This window comes from Nematolebias whitei, chromosome 1 (genome assembly GCF_014905685.2).
Source record: "Nematolebias whitei isolate Nwh7 chromosome 1, NemWhi1, whole genome shotgun sequence".
Lineage (NCBI taxonomy): Eukaryota > Metazoa > Chordata > Actinopteri > Cyprinodontiformes > Rivulidae > Nematolebias > Nematolebias whitei.
Window position 1 is genome coordinate 17,702,696 of NC_056498.1, and position 17,207 is coordinate 17,719,902.

Here is a 17,207-nt window from a genome sequence, read left to right on the forward strand (position 1 = left end):
CTCATGAGGGAGTTTTTCCTTTCCACTGTTGCCTTTGTGCTTGCTCAAGATGAGAGTTCTGTGATGGAGTTAAATTCAAAGCAATCTGCTCCTCAGATAAATAGTATAAAATTTTTTTTTTTTAATATAGGAATGTTTCTGTTCAGTGCCCTGAGATGACTTCTGTTGTGAATTGGCGCTATATAAATAAACTGAAACTGAATTGAAATTAAGAAGTCAGTTTAGATGGTTTGGACTTCTGATTAGGATGCTCCCTGGATGCCTCCTTTTGGAGGATTTTCAGGCCCGTTGGTAAGAGGCCCAGAAATCGCTGGAGTGATTGTTTATCTTCTCTGGTCTGGGAACACCTCCAGATCCCGCAGGACAAGCTGGGAAGCATTGCTGGGGAGAGGCATGTCTGGGTTTCTCTCCCTGACCTGTTGCTTTCCTGACCCGACCTCAGATAAGCAGATGGAGATTGAGAACCTTTGCACAGATTCCCACTTCTAAGAATCTGAACTGTCCCTTGGGTACACGAAAACTTTGTGACAATAACAAACCCATCTTAAATTGAACCTGTTAATATCACTATTGTGGTCTGCTCTCTAAAATAGGCCACAATAAGATAAGAAATCAACTCACGGTAAAGCAATCAGTGATTTTTAGACAAAGAAAACAAACAATCACTTAGTGAATGAATTCTGATTAAAAACTGATTCTACTTAAATATGTTGCAAGAGTTTCTTTGTTAGGTTTAGTTTTGCCAGATGAGATGATTTTCTAAATATGTACAGAACACTGGACATCTAAAACTCCAACTCCTACATGTGTCCAGTGAACCACTGTTTTTGTCTGTCCAAACAGGTCTCACTTGTAAATGAGTCTTCGAGGCTCAATGTGATTTATGTGTTTAAATAAAGGTTGAATGAAAAAAAAAATGGTACCATTTCAGATAACAATGCTGCAAACCAAAAACAATCCTAAAATAAGAAAGAGTTCAGTGTAAAGCTATATTTTACACTGAAGGATGGTTGACATGTAATTTTGTTGAAGTGTCCACCAAAACATTTCGTTTTGTGCCATGTTATTTTGTCTCTTTCTTTCGTCTGTTTTTGTCTTTAATGTGGTTGTTTGAACATTGAGTTTTGCACTGCTGTAAAAATAAACTCTGTGTTACTATAGCTGATTATCACAACAGAGTTTGACAAAGATGAATTGTATTTGGCTCGTGTAGCACATAGATTGTGTATATTTATGGTTTCAGCGTGTCCATATGTGATGATTATACCAGCCAGGCTGTCAGATGTTTTGACCTGTGTGGGATGTGATCATAAATGTTGTTATTGGCGTAAAAAAACCTGAAGATGCTCATGTCGGACTTCAAAACAGACTGTTTATAAAGGATATTTTGGCTAATTTTAACAAGTGTTCTACAGAAAAGTTACGAATATTATCTTACCTTTTGTTGACAGCTTTTTTTAATTTAAATTTATTGTAACAGGCATCATTCAAAAATTCTTCAAAGATTGATTAGGAGTTATATAATTAAAATGATAGTCTGGGTAGAGGGTGATACGGGAGTGGATTTTCACTTCTGTCCCATCCCACTCCCACAGGAAAAAAAAATCTTGTCCCGTCCCACTCCCGGTAAAAAGACTCCCACCTAGAGTTGCATTCAGGCCTAAAAACCAGATCCAACCCAGCCCCAGCCCGTAGCCATTTTTTCCCAACATTTTTTTCCGAACAACATTTTTTCCAAACATGACATTTTTCAAAAATCTCTTTCAACCGGCCGGTCAGTGGACATGCGCAGCTGATGATCCCGTTGTCCATCTGAAGCTTAACAAGACTTTTTTTTTTAACCTCTTTCAATTGGCCGGTCGGATCTGCTGCCTCCTCAACAAGTAGATTAACACAATTTTATATTGTGCATTCTTATTTAATATTCTTTGTGCTGTATGATTCGTAAAACTGCATCAAAAGCCCGAGACCGACCCGGCCCGCCCATCAAGTAAATAATTTTAGGCCCGGGCCCAGACTCTGGTTAGAAATCGTCGCTCTACTCCCGCTCCCATTCAGAATGACTCTCACTCCTGGTCTGCTCCCATTGTTAGTTTGTTTTCCTTCATTTAGTCTTCAGGAAATACATCAAATTTAATTTGATGTTTAACTCATTATTTTTTAGATTTTGTGTTCTGCAGTTTTATTTCAAAAGATATGGCAACAGGAACAGTTCATCTGTGTTAAAATAGGAAGACATTTATTGCCTTAATCCAAACAAAAAACCTTCACAAAAGGTCACAAAACATAAATAATAAATACCTGTGGTCTCTATAGTTTTTCTATGGAGGATCAGCCGCTAAGTCCTGGTTTCTAGCTCCTTTGGAGGTCGGTTACAGAAAATAAATAAATAAATAAAAACAATACATGGGCCACTACCTAGGTGAATGAACCCAAACTAACATGTTAAGTTGTATTTTAGCAATTGTTTCCTTTAACCGGTGACATTACTTTTATGTTTTAAATTGCTTAAACAAAAAAACACCCCCCCCCCCCCCCCCACGCAAAAAAATACCGTAATGCACCCAGCAAGAGAACTGTGTTCAACGGACAAAAATGCATAAAGGCATTACCTTCACATCCTGTACATGAGTTTTGGAAACAGTGCCTCTTGAGACCACCCGTCCCTGACTCACAGGTGTACTTGACCCAGACTAAGCAGATTTTACAAACAACATACAGCGTGTTAACACCATCACACTCAACTCTCAAGTTCAGGATTATTTGTGACTTTTCTGTCGGTTCTGTAGGCTTAATAGATAGATCATTACTTCTGACTAGAAATCTATTTTTACCACATCGGTTTCTCCATTAGAGTTTGTTCCCTCCATCGCTTTTCTTTGAATGTCGGCAGAAAGCAGCGGCCGGAAGCACTGTTGAATTCTGGGCCGTGTAGTTCTTTTGACTTGCGTTACAGTGTAGAAAGAAAACTACAAAATGGTGGCGCCTGTCCAAAGTTTTTTGTTTGTTTGTTTATTATCTTATTGGTTGGATCCCGCTCCCATCTGCTCCCATTAACTTTTTATCCCATACAGTCCCATGTGAGTAATATTAAAGTTGACTCCCATCCTACATGAATCCTGCTGGATTCACGTGACCAGTGGAATTCCCAAAAAAATGTCAGAGTCAGCCTCTACTTTGTAGTCATGTCATCTGATTTGCATATTTGTTTGTTTTTGTTTTGTTTATGAATTTCAGCAAAACTATGTTTTCTCCACTCCCTTCTGGTAATTTAAGCTTCTTTCTGATTTTTTTAGCTGATTTTCAGCTGTTTTTTTTTGTTGTTGTTGCTAATTTTATCTTTTTCAGAGAATTTCCACTTTTTTGTGCTCAGTTATGCTTCTTTTAGGGCAAACATGTTCTTTCTGCCTTCTTCTGCTAGTTTAAGCTTGTTATACATTTCCAGCTGCCTTTTTAGCAGTTTTTAGCTAATTTTAGCTGTTTTCAGATACATTCAAGTTGTTCATGGTAATTTTTGCTAGTTTCAACTTAATTAATTATGCTCATTTCAGATTTTTTTTCTGTTAGTTTCAACATTTTCTGATATTTCAGCTACTATGTTGTTTTATGCTAATTTTAGCCTTTTCAGCTAATTACAATTTTTTAGCTCATTTCAGCTCCTTCTGCTTCCTTCCAATAGTTTAAGATTCTTTCTGCCTTTTCAGCTACTTTTTTATTTTGCTAATTTCAGCCTTTTTTTTAGCTAATCTCCTATTTTTTTGTGCTTCTTTCTGCTAATTTATACCTAATGCTGCAAAAACGTGTTCTTTTTGCTTTATTTTGCTAATTAAGACTTGTTCTTTCATTTCAGCTGCAATTCAACATGTTTTTTTAGAACTAAATTCAGCTGTTTTTCAGCAAGTTCTTCTGCATTCACACTACATTTTCGCAGGAAATGCTATTTCTCTAGTTCAATTTGACTTTAGTTACCGCCCAAATCAGCACCAGTGACTTATGGCTTATTCTATTGGACAGCGCACTCAAAGGAACTCTGCCATTGGTTAATATTTCTGTCAATCACTTCTTTCCGTTAGAACTGTGGGCGGAGTCAGTGGCCTGGCTTGGGAAAATTTTCCTAGAGTTTTCTACTCCTTCGAGTTAGACAAAACAACACCGGAAATGGGATGTGTTTATCAAAGTAAAATCGCTTTATTCTTTTATTATGGGTAAAATTAACCACTTTAGCTAATACATAGATGCTAAACAGTTAGAAAAAGGTTTCTGGAGTAATTTCGAGTACAAGTGGGTCCTAATTTATTTATTTTTTGTCAAAAGTATGACCGGAAGTAGCTAGCGTAACTTCAGTTAACTTTGCGTCAAGCTAAAACTTTCTGTCTTCCCCCCCTCTTTTTTTTTTTTTTTTGACTCGGAGTTCACTCAGTCGGTCCTGTTACCACCATCCATTCGTTGTTGATGCTGGAACGGTGATGGAGAGACCCAGGGTTCGGTATCGGCGCCGCTGAGCTTACAACGACCCAGCCTGGCTTGTGGACTGACAGAGAGAGGGAAGAAGAAGGACCGGCGGGCCAGAAGAATGGAAACCGTTGAGCAGCTCGTCTCCTTCCACCATATTCAAGTCCAGCTGAGCGGGGGCGCGCCTTGGGGGTTCACGCTGAAAGGAGGGCTTGAGCACGGAGAGCCGCTCATCATCACTAAAGTGAGTAACATCACATTTCCACGAACTTATGAATAAACTTCTTAACTCTATAGGCTCAAAACTGCTTTAACGGTGTGTGCAAAGTTATTGTATTTGTGCTTAATAGTATTCGCTTAATTTCAGATTTAGTTCTACTGATGAAATATTTCATCATTTTTATACATGCATGGCCTTTCTGTTTCAACTGCTGCTACAAAAGTGTGCATAAACAGTGTACTGCTTATGTTTTGTACTTTACAAAACAGGATCTAAAGGTCATTTTCTCCCTCATCTTTTTTTGCAGAAAACACAAAGGGATATTTTCTTAAATTAAAACAATAAAAGGCCTAAACTTCACTGAACAAGTGCATATCCTGACACATTTCACGATTTGTGTGAAACTGTTGATCGTGTTGAGAATTGATGTTGCAGTCTTTTTAATACCTTAAAAATAACCTTATGTACAATCTCATGATGTAGCGAGTTGTCACACTCAAAGTGTACGTTGTGGATGACTCTCAGCTACCACCACATGACATTTCAGCTTAACATTTGTAAAACTGACTGAGCTATAGCTGTTTTTGTGTTTTAAAAAGTTGATTAACTGAACTGACTCCAGAAGGTAAAGATTTGTACATGTACATCCAGTAGTTACTTTCTAAAAGTTATTAAAATTTGTCCAGAGATTCAGGAAGTATTTTGCTAACAGACAAAGGTTTGTGATTTCATCATTTAATGCTATACTTTAAGGTAAAGATCTTTTGCAATAAGTAGTGCTTAAAGTATGTCCTAGGGATGACTCTTTAGCTACTGCTGCACAAAATTTGAGGACAATAGCTGTAAAATTTATACAACTACGGCCATTTTGTGTTTTCGGAGATCATTTAGCTGTTGTGGCCATTTTTAATTATGTTGGCTCCGAAAGTTAATCGGCTGTAGAAATCCATTCATTGTTTATTTCCTGAATGTTTTATTAAAAAAATATCTTACAGTTTTTGAGATATTTTGCCAACAGACAAACAGTGTAGTCCTAATATGTAACAGCAAATTTTCACATGAAGATCTTGTGCAATCTGTTAGTGCTCAGAATATGTGTTTGAGATCTGTCTCAGCTACTACCACCCCAAGTTTTAGCTCAATATCTGTAAAAATGACTGAATTTGGCAGCGGCAAGTAAATATATCGATAAGCTTTGCAGAAGGAGATGCAGTGGGTCACTTCTCATTTCTTTTTTTCTGCTCTAACAATAAAAAAGTTATTGTCCAAAACTCAAGCAAAAATCCGCTGTCAGGTTCGGTGAACAAGACATAGCTCTACATTTTCTAATGCTACATTTGAGTCTTAAAACCTGCAGGTCAAAGGGTCACCCCCACTCCCCACCCCCATCCCGGGTTGCTAAAAGGAGTTCCCGTGGGGTTCCCAGATGAAAAGAGGCGTTCATGTCCCTGTTACTTCATTCACTGCTTTGCAAAAAGAAAAAAAACACCCAAGTGTTGACAGATGACTGAAACCACTTCACAGACGGCAGAGTCCGAGGCAGAAATGATGCACGAGGAGGGAGTGTGTGTGTGTGTGTGTGTGTGTGTGGGATGTGGGAATCCTTGAAATGAAAGCTGGTGATTCACTGATACCACATTCTTAGAATACCTTGCTTTTCACGTGGTTCATTTAATTTTTTTTCAAACAACATAGCGTCTCATCCACAAAGCAGACTTTAAAAATACTTATTGCAAAATATAAAATACAAGGTATAAGGTTCCTTTGTTTGTTCTTGTATTTGCATACAACAAAACTGTGTGTACTCTAAAGTTGAAGCGGTACAGCTTGTATAAAAACGCACTAATGTAAAAATATTGCTTCGAATGATAGATGTCAGTGACGTCGATTGATGAAAAAGTGCACGGATAACAGAAGATTTCGTGTAGGGTGCGTGTCATTGATTCGCCACGCAGTGTTTCCCCTACCATTATACAAGCAGGGCGCCACCGAGAGCCCCGCCCACTGAACCGAACTGCGTGCACTTTTTTATATGTAAAATGCTGCTCTGTTGCTGTTCATTTATTTAAGTGAGACGACCGGAAACTGTTAAGAGTCAACAACATATTCTTTTGTTTCAAACATATGGCTAAAACTACATTTGATATCTTGCACTGTTTTGTACTACAAGAAAGAAGCCTAATACTTAATTTGTTTATTATTTAAAAACTCTCTGGACTTAGTTGTGGAATTTTCTTAATTGAGATTATTTTGTGGTATAGCAGTTTTCAAAATAAATGATGACAAAATTATGCTTTTTTTCATTCCTATTGCAAGTTTTATACCAAATACATATCGTGATATATATCGTTATCGCCACCCTTCACAATACATATGTGATATGAATTTTATGCCATATCGCACATCCCTACTATAAGTGTAGATAAACAAATATGGCAGACTTCAACTTAGAATCAAAGAGACGGCAAAACTTCTTCTAGAATGCTAAATTTACAGTTCCATCTTAAGCTGCCTTTGTCTGCATACTTAACTTAAAAATATTTGAAGGTAAATATTTATCAAAATATTAAAATTGTTGAACGTCTCCATCCTAAACGGCTCTACCATGGACGTTGTTGTCGACGACCTATTTTCAGTCACTTGGGCTGTTTCCTTAGGTAAACATTCGCATGTGGTTGTTGGCAGCCACATATTTTGCTTACAAACTTTTAATTGCAAAGTTTAAGGTAACTTTAGTTTTCAGCTTTAGGAGGTATTTTTTACTAGATTCATGTGTTCCTCTGCTGTGACCTTGTGCGACGAAGCTGAGGGGGTCAAAGTTTCCTGCTTGTCTTCTCTGGTGGTTTTGCGCTTCAGGCATTTCAAGCCACTGAAAACAGGGAGCGTGTCTTTGAATTACTGCAAGTAATTATTAGTGTGTGTGTGTGTGTGTTTTGCTGGGGGTGGCCTGTCACTGTGAGCTGTCTTTGGACAGATGTCTGCTGTCTTTCCTGCGTTTTGTTGAGAAGTCGCAGAATCAGTAGCGGCGGCGTTGGTGTTCGTATAAAATGTTGGCCGGTGCGCATCAACATTTACCGCAGCAGGGAATGGAAACGCTTGGCTCAGTCATCTGGAAACACATTGTACATAGTCGCACACAGCCCCTGGGAAAATGTGACTGAAGGAGATAAAAATCTAACTCTGCTCCACTGGCTAGTTTCAACTCAAACACACCAACGTACAGGCATCAGGACAGGACTGACTGCAGGGCAACAAGGAAAAATGTTTCACAGAAGTCTATTATCAAGAAGATAAACAGAGAAAGGGTATGGTAGAGGTGTGAGTGTTTGTAAGACTCGAGTGTTTAATGAGTTTCGGGTTTAGTGAGAACTTGTTGAATTTCCATCAGTTTGAACACATTGGTTCACTGTGTTGGGACTTTCTGGACAGATTACAGGGAGGCGGTTCCTAAACAAACAACACGTTCATCAGTGTTCTCGCTAAAAAGGAAAAACATCCATTAAAGACTTGATCATTATTAAAATTGAGAACCTATACAATTTAAACTATCACACACTTACACTCTCCTCCTCATCCTCGTTTTCCACTCTTTCATTCTCAGCAAGGTGACTCCATCATCTCCACAGTCTTCCTCTGTTGACTACAAAGAACATAGCTATCATTTAGATTTCAGATTTTAATAGCTGCATAGGACAGTTGTGCGTGAATGACATTTCACCTGCTCAGTCAGCTTTCTCTGGCTCTGGTCCCAGACACCGTCATCCATCTTCTGTTTAAAGTGTGGATCCAACGCAGTGGCCACTTGGAGAAAGTTCCTGATCTCATCATTCTGCAAAACACATATTCTTAAAATGTTTGTCCAAGCCACAGGAACAAAGATATTTCTATTCTTCAGTAATTTCTTTCCTGCTACGCCTGTCTTAGTCACTTACCTGGTAGCGCTTGGATAGGTTTGCCCACACTGTCTCTTTCACAGCCAGGTGTGCCTTGAGCTTTTAGAGTATGGTAGTATCTGTCTGCAGTGGTTAATTTGAGCCAGATCCTGCCGGAACAAGATCCGGGAACTCTCTCTTGACCGCGTGCGTTCCTGCAACTGTTTGCTCAGATCCAGCAACTCAAATCTCTGTCCCTAAAAGTCCAAAGTCATCGCACATTTTTTATTTTTGATTATTTATTAAAAATACAACGAGAGGGGACTTTTGTCCAGTCTGTGGAGTGTTTGTTCCGGCCGGAGCACGCGCACCAGCTCGTGCGCACGTTCCTGCCCAGCAGAGACGCGGACCGCATGTCTCGCGGGGATGAGCGTCTTCATCCACCTTCAGCTGTGTGTCCTGCAGACAGTGCATGTTTTACGTACAAGAGAGTCTCCAGACAACTCTGCAGAGCGCGCGCACGGCACGACTGCTAATGTGTCGGAACTCCTGCATACATTACCGCAGTGCAAAACATTTCAGACATAATAAATAAAAAAAGCTTACAGTTAGGAATGCGCAATATATACGGTAGAAACAATAGACATTTAGCGTATGACAGAGATCTGTCTTCTACCGGCTAACCGCAGTAATGCTGTGTCTGATGTAAAATCAGAGTTGTCAGATTTCATAGTTACTTTTTTTAATTGAAAACTGTGCGTAAGTGGTGTTAAAGTCCTTTCTTCGAGAGCTACTTAATGAAGCTACAATCTAACTATGGCTGGCTTGTGGTAATTTTGCCGTATTCGGACGCATGCGCAAAACGCTGTGTTCCGTCAAAATTATTATATTTTTTTCCGGTCGAAAGTTAAAGTAAGCGTTGGTCAGTTTTAGAGAAACCTGCTCTCTGAGCTATAAAAAGTACGCTGTGTTGTGTGATTTTACTGTGAGACCCTCTGGTCAAAGCCCCAGAGGAAACTGGTCGCCATTTTGTGTCAGCTCTCCTTAAAACGGAAGGAGCCGCCCACTAGAGTGTTGGAGGGTGAAGTGTTTTCAGTTTGCACTTGCTGCTCTGTTGCTGTTCATTTCTTAAGTGAGAAGACTGGAAACTGTCAAGAGTTAACAACATATTATTTTGTTTAAAACATATGGTTACAAATACATTTGATATATTTTGCACTGTTTTGCATTACAAAAAAAAAAGCCTAATACTTGCTTTTTTTATTATTTAAAAACTCTGGACCTAGTAGTGGAATTTTTTAAATTGAGATTATTTTGTGGTATAGCAGTATAAATAAATGATGGCAAAAGGATACCCTATGCTTTTTTTTCCCATTCCTATTGCAAGTTTTATACCAGAAAGCTATCGTGATATATATAGTTATCGCCACCCTTCACAATACTTATCGTGATATGAATTTTATGCCATATCGCACATCCCTACTTATAGAAAAAAAAATACGAGTGAAATGTTTGATGAGTATTATTCACATTACATCACGTTTCAAAACAACAGCACTAATTTGTCAAAATAACAGTGATCAAAATGTCGAAAAGACAGTCCAATTTATTATCTAAAATAATTGGATGGATGGATTGTCCTTAGCTGGACAACAGAATTGAAGCAGGCAGTGTTAATTGAGATTGGAACAGGAGGAGCAATAACTCAGGACTGAATTCAGCTGAATGTGCTATATAAATAAATCTGACTTGACTTGAGAAGTAGGGTTGCACTGATAGATCGGCCGGCCGATTTATCGGCCCCAATTTCCTTAATTTTGGGAAATCAGAAATTGGCTGATACTTGCATGAGAAACCCATTTTACCGATTTTTTTTTTATTTTTTAGTTTTAACAACAATTGTCTGAACTTCATTTATATTTCAGAGCACTAACTCATGGCCAGTTAAATCAAGTTTGTATTGTTTCTAGGATATTGCTCAAGGGTATGTTTTTCAACAAAATAATATTGGAAAATTGAAGGTGCATTGTGACCTTATAACACCTGACAGTGTCGTTTATAAAACTAAATCGGTATCGGCCAAAATCGAAATCGGCTGGTCAGACTTCTTAGAAATCGGTGATCGGCCAGAAAACTGCAATCAGTGCACCCCTGTTGAGAAGGGTTCGGTTCGGACAGTGAAGTGGGTGTGGGTGGGGGGGTTGTTTAGGACGCTTGACCGAATCGGAGCTGCTTGGCTTGTTGTTGTTGCTCTTTAAAATAGTAATTTCAATTTAACCTTTATTTATACAGGTTGTCAGTCTCATTGAGCCTCAAGGACTCATTTACAAAATACACCAAAATGTAGAAAATGGCATCTCTTATTCCAAATTTTCTGGGGAGGACCCACGGACAAATATTCATCTCGTCTATCTCTACCTGCCCCTTTCCATATTTTTTCTCAGCCGTTGATCCAAGCTCTCTCTTCAGGTCTCTCTTGTAAATGAGTCCTCGAGGCTCAATGGGATTTACCTGTCTAAATAAAGGTTGAATGAATGAAAAAAGCTGGCTGCTTGAATTGCAGGGTACTGCTCTATGAATCTCTCCAGCATTAGGTAAAGAGAATTCCAATACGTTCTCACATCAAGAATAACTGTGTTAGGGCATCTCTGATAGAAACAAGAACATTACTTTTAAGTAATTTAGCAGATGCTTTTCATCCTATGAGACAAACAATAATAGTTGTATTTAAGATAAGTAGTCAAATACCCAAAACTCATATAGTAATAGGTTAACATACAAAGTATATAAAGTCATTACATTAAATGTCATAAATAATGCGCAATGGTTAAATGAAGTGAACTTTGTGTTTCTCACGTAGATGTTCTTGCTTTTCCCAGAGAACCACCTTTGCCATCAAGCACCTCTTCAAACATTGGTTCAAACATTGGCCATCCACTGACTCACTGAATTTAGAAAGTACAGACTTTGTGTTGCTAGATTAAGTGTGTGGGCAAAGCAGCACAGTTTCATGAATTGTAGGTGCTTAATGGCCACATCCGTATTGGCAGCATTATCTACAGTGATTGCTACAGTTTTGTCAGAAATGCCAAATGCTGACAGAGTGTCACTAATTTCATCTGCCACAACACAACCAGTCTGAGCTTTGTACACAGCTGTTGTTTTTAGTACTTTTTGCTTCATTTTGCCCTCCATTATAAAGTGTTCTGTGATGGTAATGCAGTGGTCCTGTGTGATTCTACTCCAGCTGTCACATGTGAGTGCAACAGAGCAAACATCACTGAGCTTTTTAATTACATTGGACTTCGCCACCTTATTCCAAGGTGGGATTAATTTATATCCCATATATAGGCCAGTCGCGATAAACAATAAATAAGTTAATCACATGATAAATTAAAATTATCGACCTTATTTTCATTTATCGGCTTTATCGTTTCTTCGTGTCTCTCTCTTTCTACTGAAGACACTGAATGACAAAAAGTTCAACTCCAATGCTCTTCACTGACCCCTTCCTTTCTCTTTTCTCTTTAAAATCCATTTTAACCATCCAAAATTGCGTTTTTGGCTCGTTAAAAGCAGCTAAGCTGAGAAGCTAAGCTACGAGTTAAGCTAACAGGTCGACATCGGAGGGGGGGGGGGGGGTTTGGACCTCACCTCCGTCTTGTTGAAGCTCCAAAATTCACAGTTGAAACCCGTACCTTTGTGTAAAACGTTGTTTTTCTCTGCAAAAAGAAGCTGAGAACTTGTTTACTGATTTTTTTATTAAAAGCTTTGTGTGAAAAATGTTATGCTAAAGAGCTCAAACCACACAGATTGTTCGCCATTTTGAGAACTGAAGAGAGACAGTCCATGTCACGTCAAGGGGCCTCCCTCTCATTTTTCTTAAAGACACACGCTGCTCGTTCCCTCACTATCCATCCTTCGGTTCAGACAGTCTTATACTGCCACTAGGTGGTCTAAAAAGGTACTACACGCAAAACAAACATTTCTTCTTAAATTTGACAATAATGGCTAATTATTGTCAAATTTCAAACAATATTATCATTTATCTCAATAATTTCTGACAATTAATCGCCCAGCAAAATTTGTTATTGTGACAGGTGTATATATATATATATATATATATATAATCTCCTCATGTGCTTCTTCAGATTGGGCATAAAAACTGGAACATTGAGTCCTGTGACCACCTTGTTGGTATCTCTGTACTTATGAAGGTTTCAGAGTTTTGCTCCTGCTGACCAGTCCTGAGAGTTTTCCAGTCCATTGGCTGTGCATCATATAATCATACAGGGTGGAGGCCAGAGCCATGTGTGTTCACAAAGCTGACACATCACTATAAAAAGCTTCTTCGTACATATTTGTGTCGTGTCTAAAAATATGTTTCAGGTGTTCATCAGCAGTCGGTCTTAGGACGACGTCTGCTTTTTTTCTGTGGTTATGGGGAGGTGGCTGTGCACGTGTTTAGGTGTGAGTGCCAGTAGTGTTTTCAGGATGTCCATGTTTTGAAAACTTTGTTTGGGTGTGCACACTGCAGACGGGGGAGGGGTTGCTCCTGCAGACGGCAGAAGGATCTAAGATATTCAGTCAACGTTCCACCAAGACCACAACTGACCACCGCAGCAGAGTGTGTGTGTGTGTGTGTGATTGTATCAGACACACAATTGTCAGATAGGAATACTCTCTACTTTCATCTGATGATGACATGGTGAGTTTTTCCTGCTCAAAGTTCAGCCAGTCATTATTGAACCGTGTTCACTCAGTCATGTAACAACTATGTGTGTAAACCAGTCAGTGGACAGTTTTTAGTTTGTTTGTTGATGCTAGAACATATTATGGAGAATAATGGATCATGAAATGAAGAGGTGTTTGGAATTGCCGCATTTGTTGATTTTGAGTATCTAATTTAAGGAAAACTGCTGGTGAGTTTGTTTGACATGTATTTTACTTTGGTATTATGCGGTGCTGAAGGATTTTTTGCTAAACTGTTCACTAGAACACTGATCTTTTATGCATTTATTTCTTACAGCACTTTAAAATATACAGTAGTTTAAATCTTTTTTTTGAAAAGAGGTTCTGTGGAAAAATTATGAACCATTAATGTCTTAATTGTTATTGATAGCACTTTGAATAACCTAATTTTGAAGAAATAGTTTAACTGTGACTGAATTATTGAGCTCATGGCTAGTCTGAACAAGGCCAAGACCAAAAAGAATGATCTCAGAAACTTTAAAAGATTTATGCAAATGATTTTTTTTTTTTTTCAAAGCTTCACGTTGCCCTCCCGTTTTGCATTACATCAACGTCTGTGGTTATTTGTGAGTGCCAGCAGCAGTAGCATCTAGCTGTAGCACTCTGAATGCAACCGGAGGCTCTATTGGAAGTAATACGATATTTCTGCTGGCATTCCTATGTAATGTAAAATTAATGTTAATGAAAAGGTCTTAAAAAAAAAAGGGTTTGCATAAAACCACTACAAGATTTTTTTCATTAGTGGTTTTAAGATGGCAGCATTATATTTTAGTCTTATTAACATTATGGCAAACATAACAAGTAGCTAGTCCAAGCAGAGGCTTGGACTAGCTACTTGTTATGTTTGCCATAATGTTTTGACCAGATATATAATAACTGTTTAAAAATATTCAGTCAATCAACATTTATTTATAGAGCCCTTTCCAGCAGCCAAAAGGTGCACGTGCTTCACAATACAAGTTTAAAACAAACAATACAAAAATGCCAGAGAGCCACTAGCCATTAGAGGCCTGCCTGATGAAAAGGTCTTAAGATTAGATTTTAAAAGGCCCAGATCAGTGATGGAGCTCAAGTCCTGAGTTGGCTCCAAAATCTGGGTGTGGTCACTGAAAAGGTCGGGTCACCCCAAGTTTGTATGTGGACTTTGGGACAAACGGTAAACAAGTATTAGTTGATCTTAAGGTTGTCTTATACTTATCACTATAGGGGCAGCTGTGGCTGAGTGGTTAGAGCAGTCATCCTCCATTGAGAGAGTTGGAGTTTGGTTCCATTACTATGCAGTCACATGTTGAAGTGTCCCTGGGCAAGACACAGAACCCTCATTGCCTCTGATGTGTATGATTTCATTACATCAGTGTATGAATGTGATCTTAAAAGCATTGATTAGTCTCTATAGACTGATTTGTTTGATTATCTTTGTAGAGATGTAATAGAGTGATGTATGAACGTGTGTGTGGAGGTCAGTGAGGGCACAGATTGTGTTGTAAAGAGCTTTGAGTATCTTGATTAGATAGAAAGGAGCTATATAAGTACAGTCTATTTACCATTATACTCACAGAAAGCTTCTAGATCAGGTAAATAAGGTGGGGAGAGACCATTAGGCACTTTAAAAGTGGATAACAAAAGTTTAAAATCAATTCTAAAATGGAAGCCAATGAAGTGAAAATAAAACGGGTGATGTGCTCACATCAGGAGGCATAGGTTAAAAGACAGGCCTCAGCATTTTGAACCAGTTGAAGTTGTCAGATGGAAGATTGGGATATTTCTACCAGTACAAACAAAGCATTACATTAGTCAAGACTTGAACTGATATAGAATATCTTATCCCTTTAGGATGCTAGCAGTTTAGCTATAGCAGGTTTTAAGATCACAACTCCATTTTAATAAAATTTACTATTTGACTTCAGATACAGATTATAGTACTTTTTAAGAGTATAACCTATGGCTGTAGCTTCTGGTATTTTAAAAAGAAATGTAGTCATTTCTTTAAATATGTTTTCTAGGGCTGCAACAACGAATTGATAAAATCGATAAAAATCAATGATTAAGTGTTGGCAACGAATTTCATTATCGATTCGTTGTGTCGCGCGATTAAACCTCTTTCACGGCGCTGCGGAGCTGTTTTGTTCACCTGCAGTTCATTGTCAATGCTGACTGACTGAATAAAGTTTGAGAAAAAAAAACTGCAGCACGAGTTGAGCAGAGCGAGGGGGGAGGCGGCGTTTTCAAAGGATATTAAATACATTTGACAAATGACCGACGCAGCGAAAACTGTTTGACCAGAGTCCTCCAAAGTGTGGGAGCTCTTCACAAAGATAAAAACTGCACAACATGCAGCTTTGAAAAAGTGACAACACGACATGGGAGAACCACACTGATGAAACGTAAACATGTCGGAGTCATGAGGAGGATGAAGGAGCTGAACAGCTGAAACAACTCATCATGTGTTGCAGGTGAGTCTCTACAATATTCAAATTTGTTCTGTTTCCAAGTGAGAAAACGTAACGTCAGTCTCTCTGGTAGATGAAGCTGCTTGTTTGTTTGTTTGTTTATCTGATTAATGACGGTGATAGAGAACGTGTGTGTTAGTTTTTATTTAACTTAATTGGTACAAGCAGTGTTTAAATGTGATTTATAAATAAATCTAAAACAAAGATAATAATTTAATGATTAAGCTTCAACTTTTAATTTGCTGGCAAAGTCTGAAGATACTGCATGTATGGCAGGATGAATTGCATTTAAACAGGAATTAAAGTAATTTATTACATCTACTCAAATGTGTGTAATTAAGTATTTTATATATGTGTGTGTTGCTCATTTAGCTACTTTTGCCTGAACCTAACACTGTAAGTGAAACAAGGCATGTCTTGAGTTGCTGTAAATTATGATGTAATACATATTTACGGTCTCATTCCAGAAAAACAACAACAAACAACAACACTTCATGATGGAAAGACATCATGGACACCACAGCAGCAGCTGTCTTTGACTGAAAGCATCTTTAACATGATCGTCACTGACATGAGGCCTCTGCCGATGGTTGAAGACGAAGGCTTCACTACAATAATCCACACTTTTAATCCAGGTTACACTCTTCCCTCAAGCACATATTTTACAAAGTAGCTACATATTGTGCAGGTATAAAGCATACATTTGTATATAATTTTGTGTACATTAATTTTTTTAAGCTATTTGACTAAATTTTATTTTATTATTCAATATTTTACTAACAGAATAGTCAAATAGCAACCTGTTTTTTGTGCAAATTGCTATGTCAGTCAAATGTTCAATTTTGGAATAAAGGGGTGGAAATTAAACCTTTTTTTTTGCCGATTCATCCATTAATCGAAAAAATAATCGGCCGATGAATTGATTATTGAAATAATCGTTAGTTGCAGCCCTAATGTTTTCTAATGCACCCATCTATCTTGCTCTGAACTTGATTCAGTCTGAAAGCAGCATGAACCACTAGAAAATATTGTCCTTTAAACAAAAAAAAAGTGACGGAGCAGAGATATGACATTCTGCAGGAGGAAGCTTCTGCAGCTCTGGGCTGCACACAGGTGTAGCAGGTGCTAAATAATTTAAAATAATTTATTTGAAATAAAAATTCCTTGCCGATCGTGCGGCTCATCCATCAGTCAGCCAATTGTGTCATGTCCAATCTTATTTTGAAAAACCGCAAAGTAGCAAGTTTGCGAAAAACGAACTGCGAAGTAACGAGGGATTACTGTATATACATACAGTATGTAAACAGACAACCCCTATCATTTGAGAAAACTATGCTTTCTAGTTTCTATAGTTTTTATATGGCTTAAAAGTATAGTTTCTTCAAAATTTTGGGGTAGCCAAGGCCACCATTGGTCACCCTTTTTATTTTTTTTTAATTTAAACCTTTATTTGACCAGGAT

General features: G+C 38.1%; 1 protein-coding gene across 1 annotated transcript in view; it reads left to right on the plus strand.

The window, feature by feature from the left end:
- The first annotated feature begins 4,573 nt into the window (after positions 1–4,573).
- shroom4 (shroom family member 4) overlaps positions 4,574–17,207 on the plus strand; it is a 190,683-nt gene continuing 178,049 nt past the window's right edge. The window contains 1 exon segment of the mRNA XM_037675473.1: positions 4,574–4,696. Within this exon segment, the coding sequence (XP_037531401.1) occupies positions 4,574–4,696 (123 nt within the window).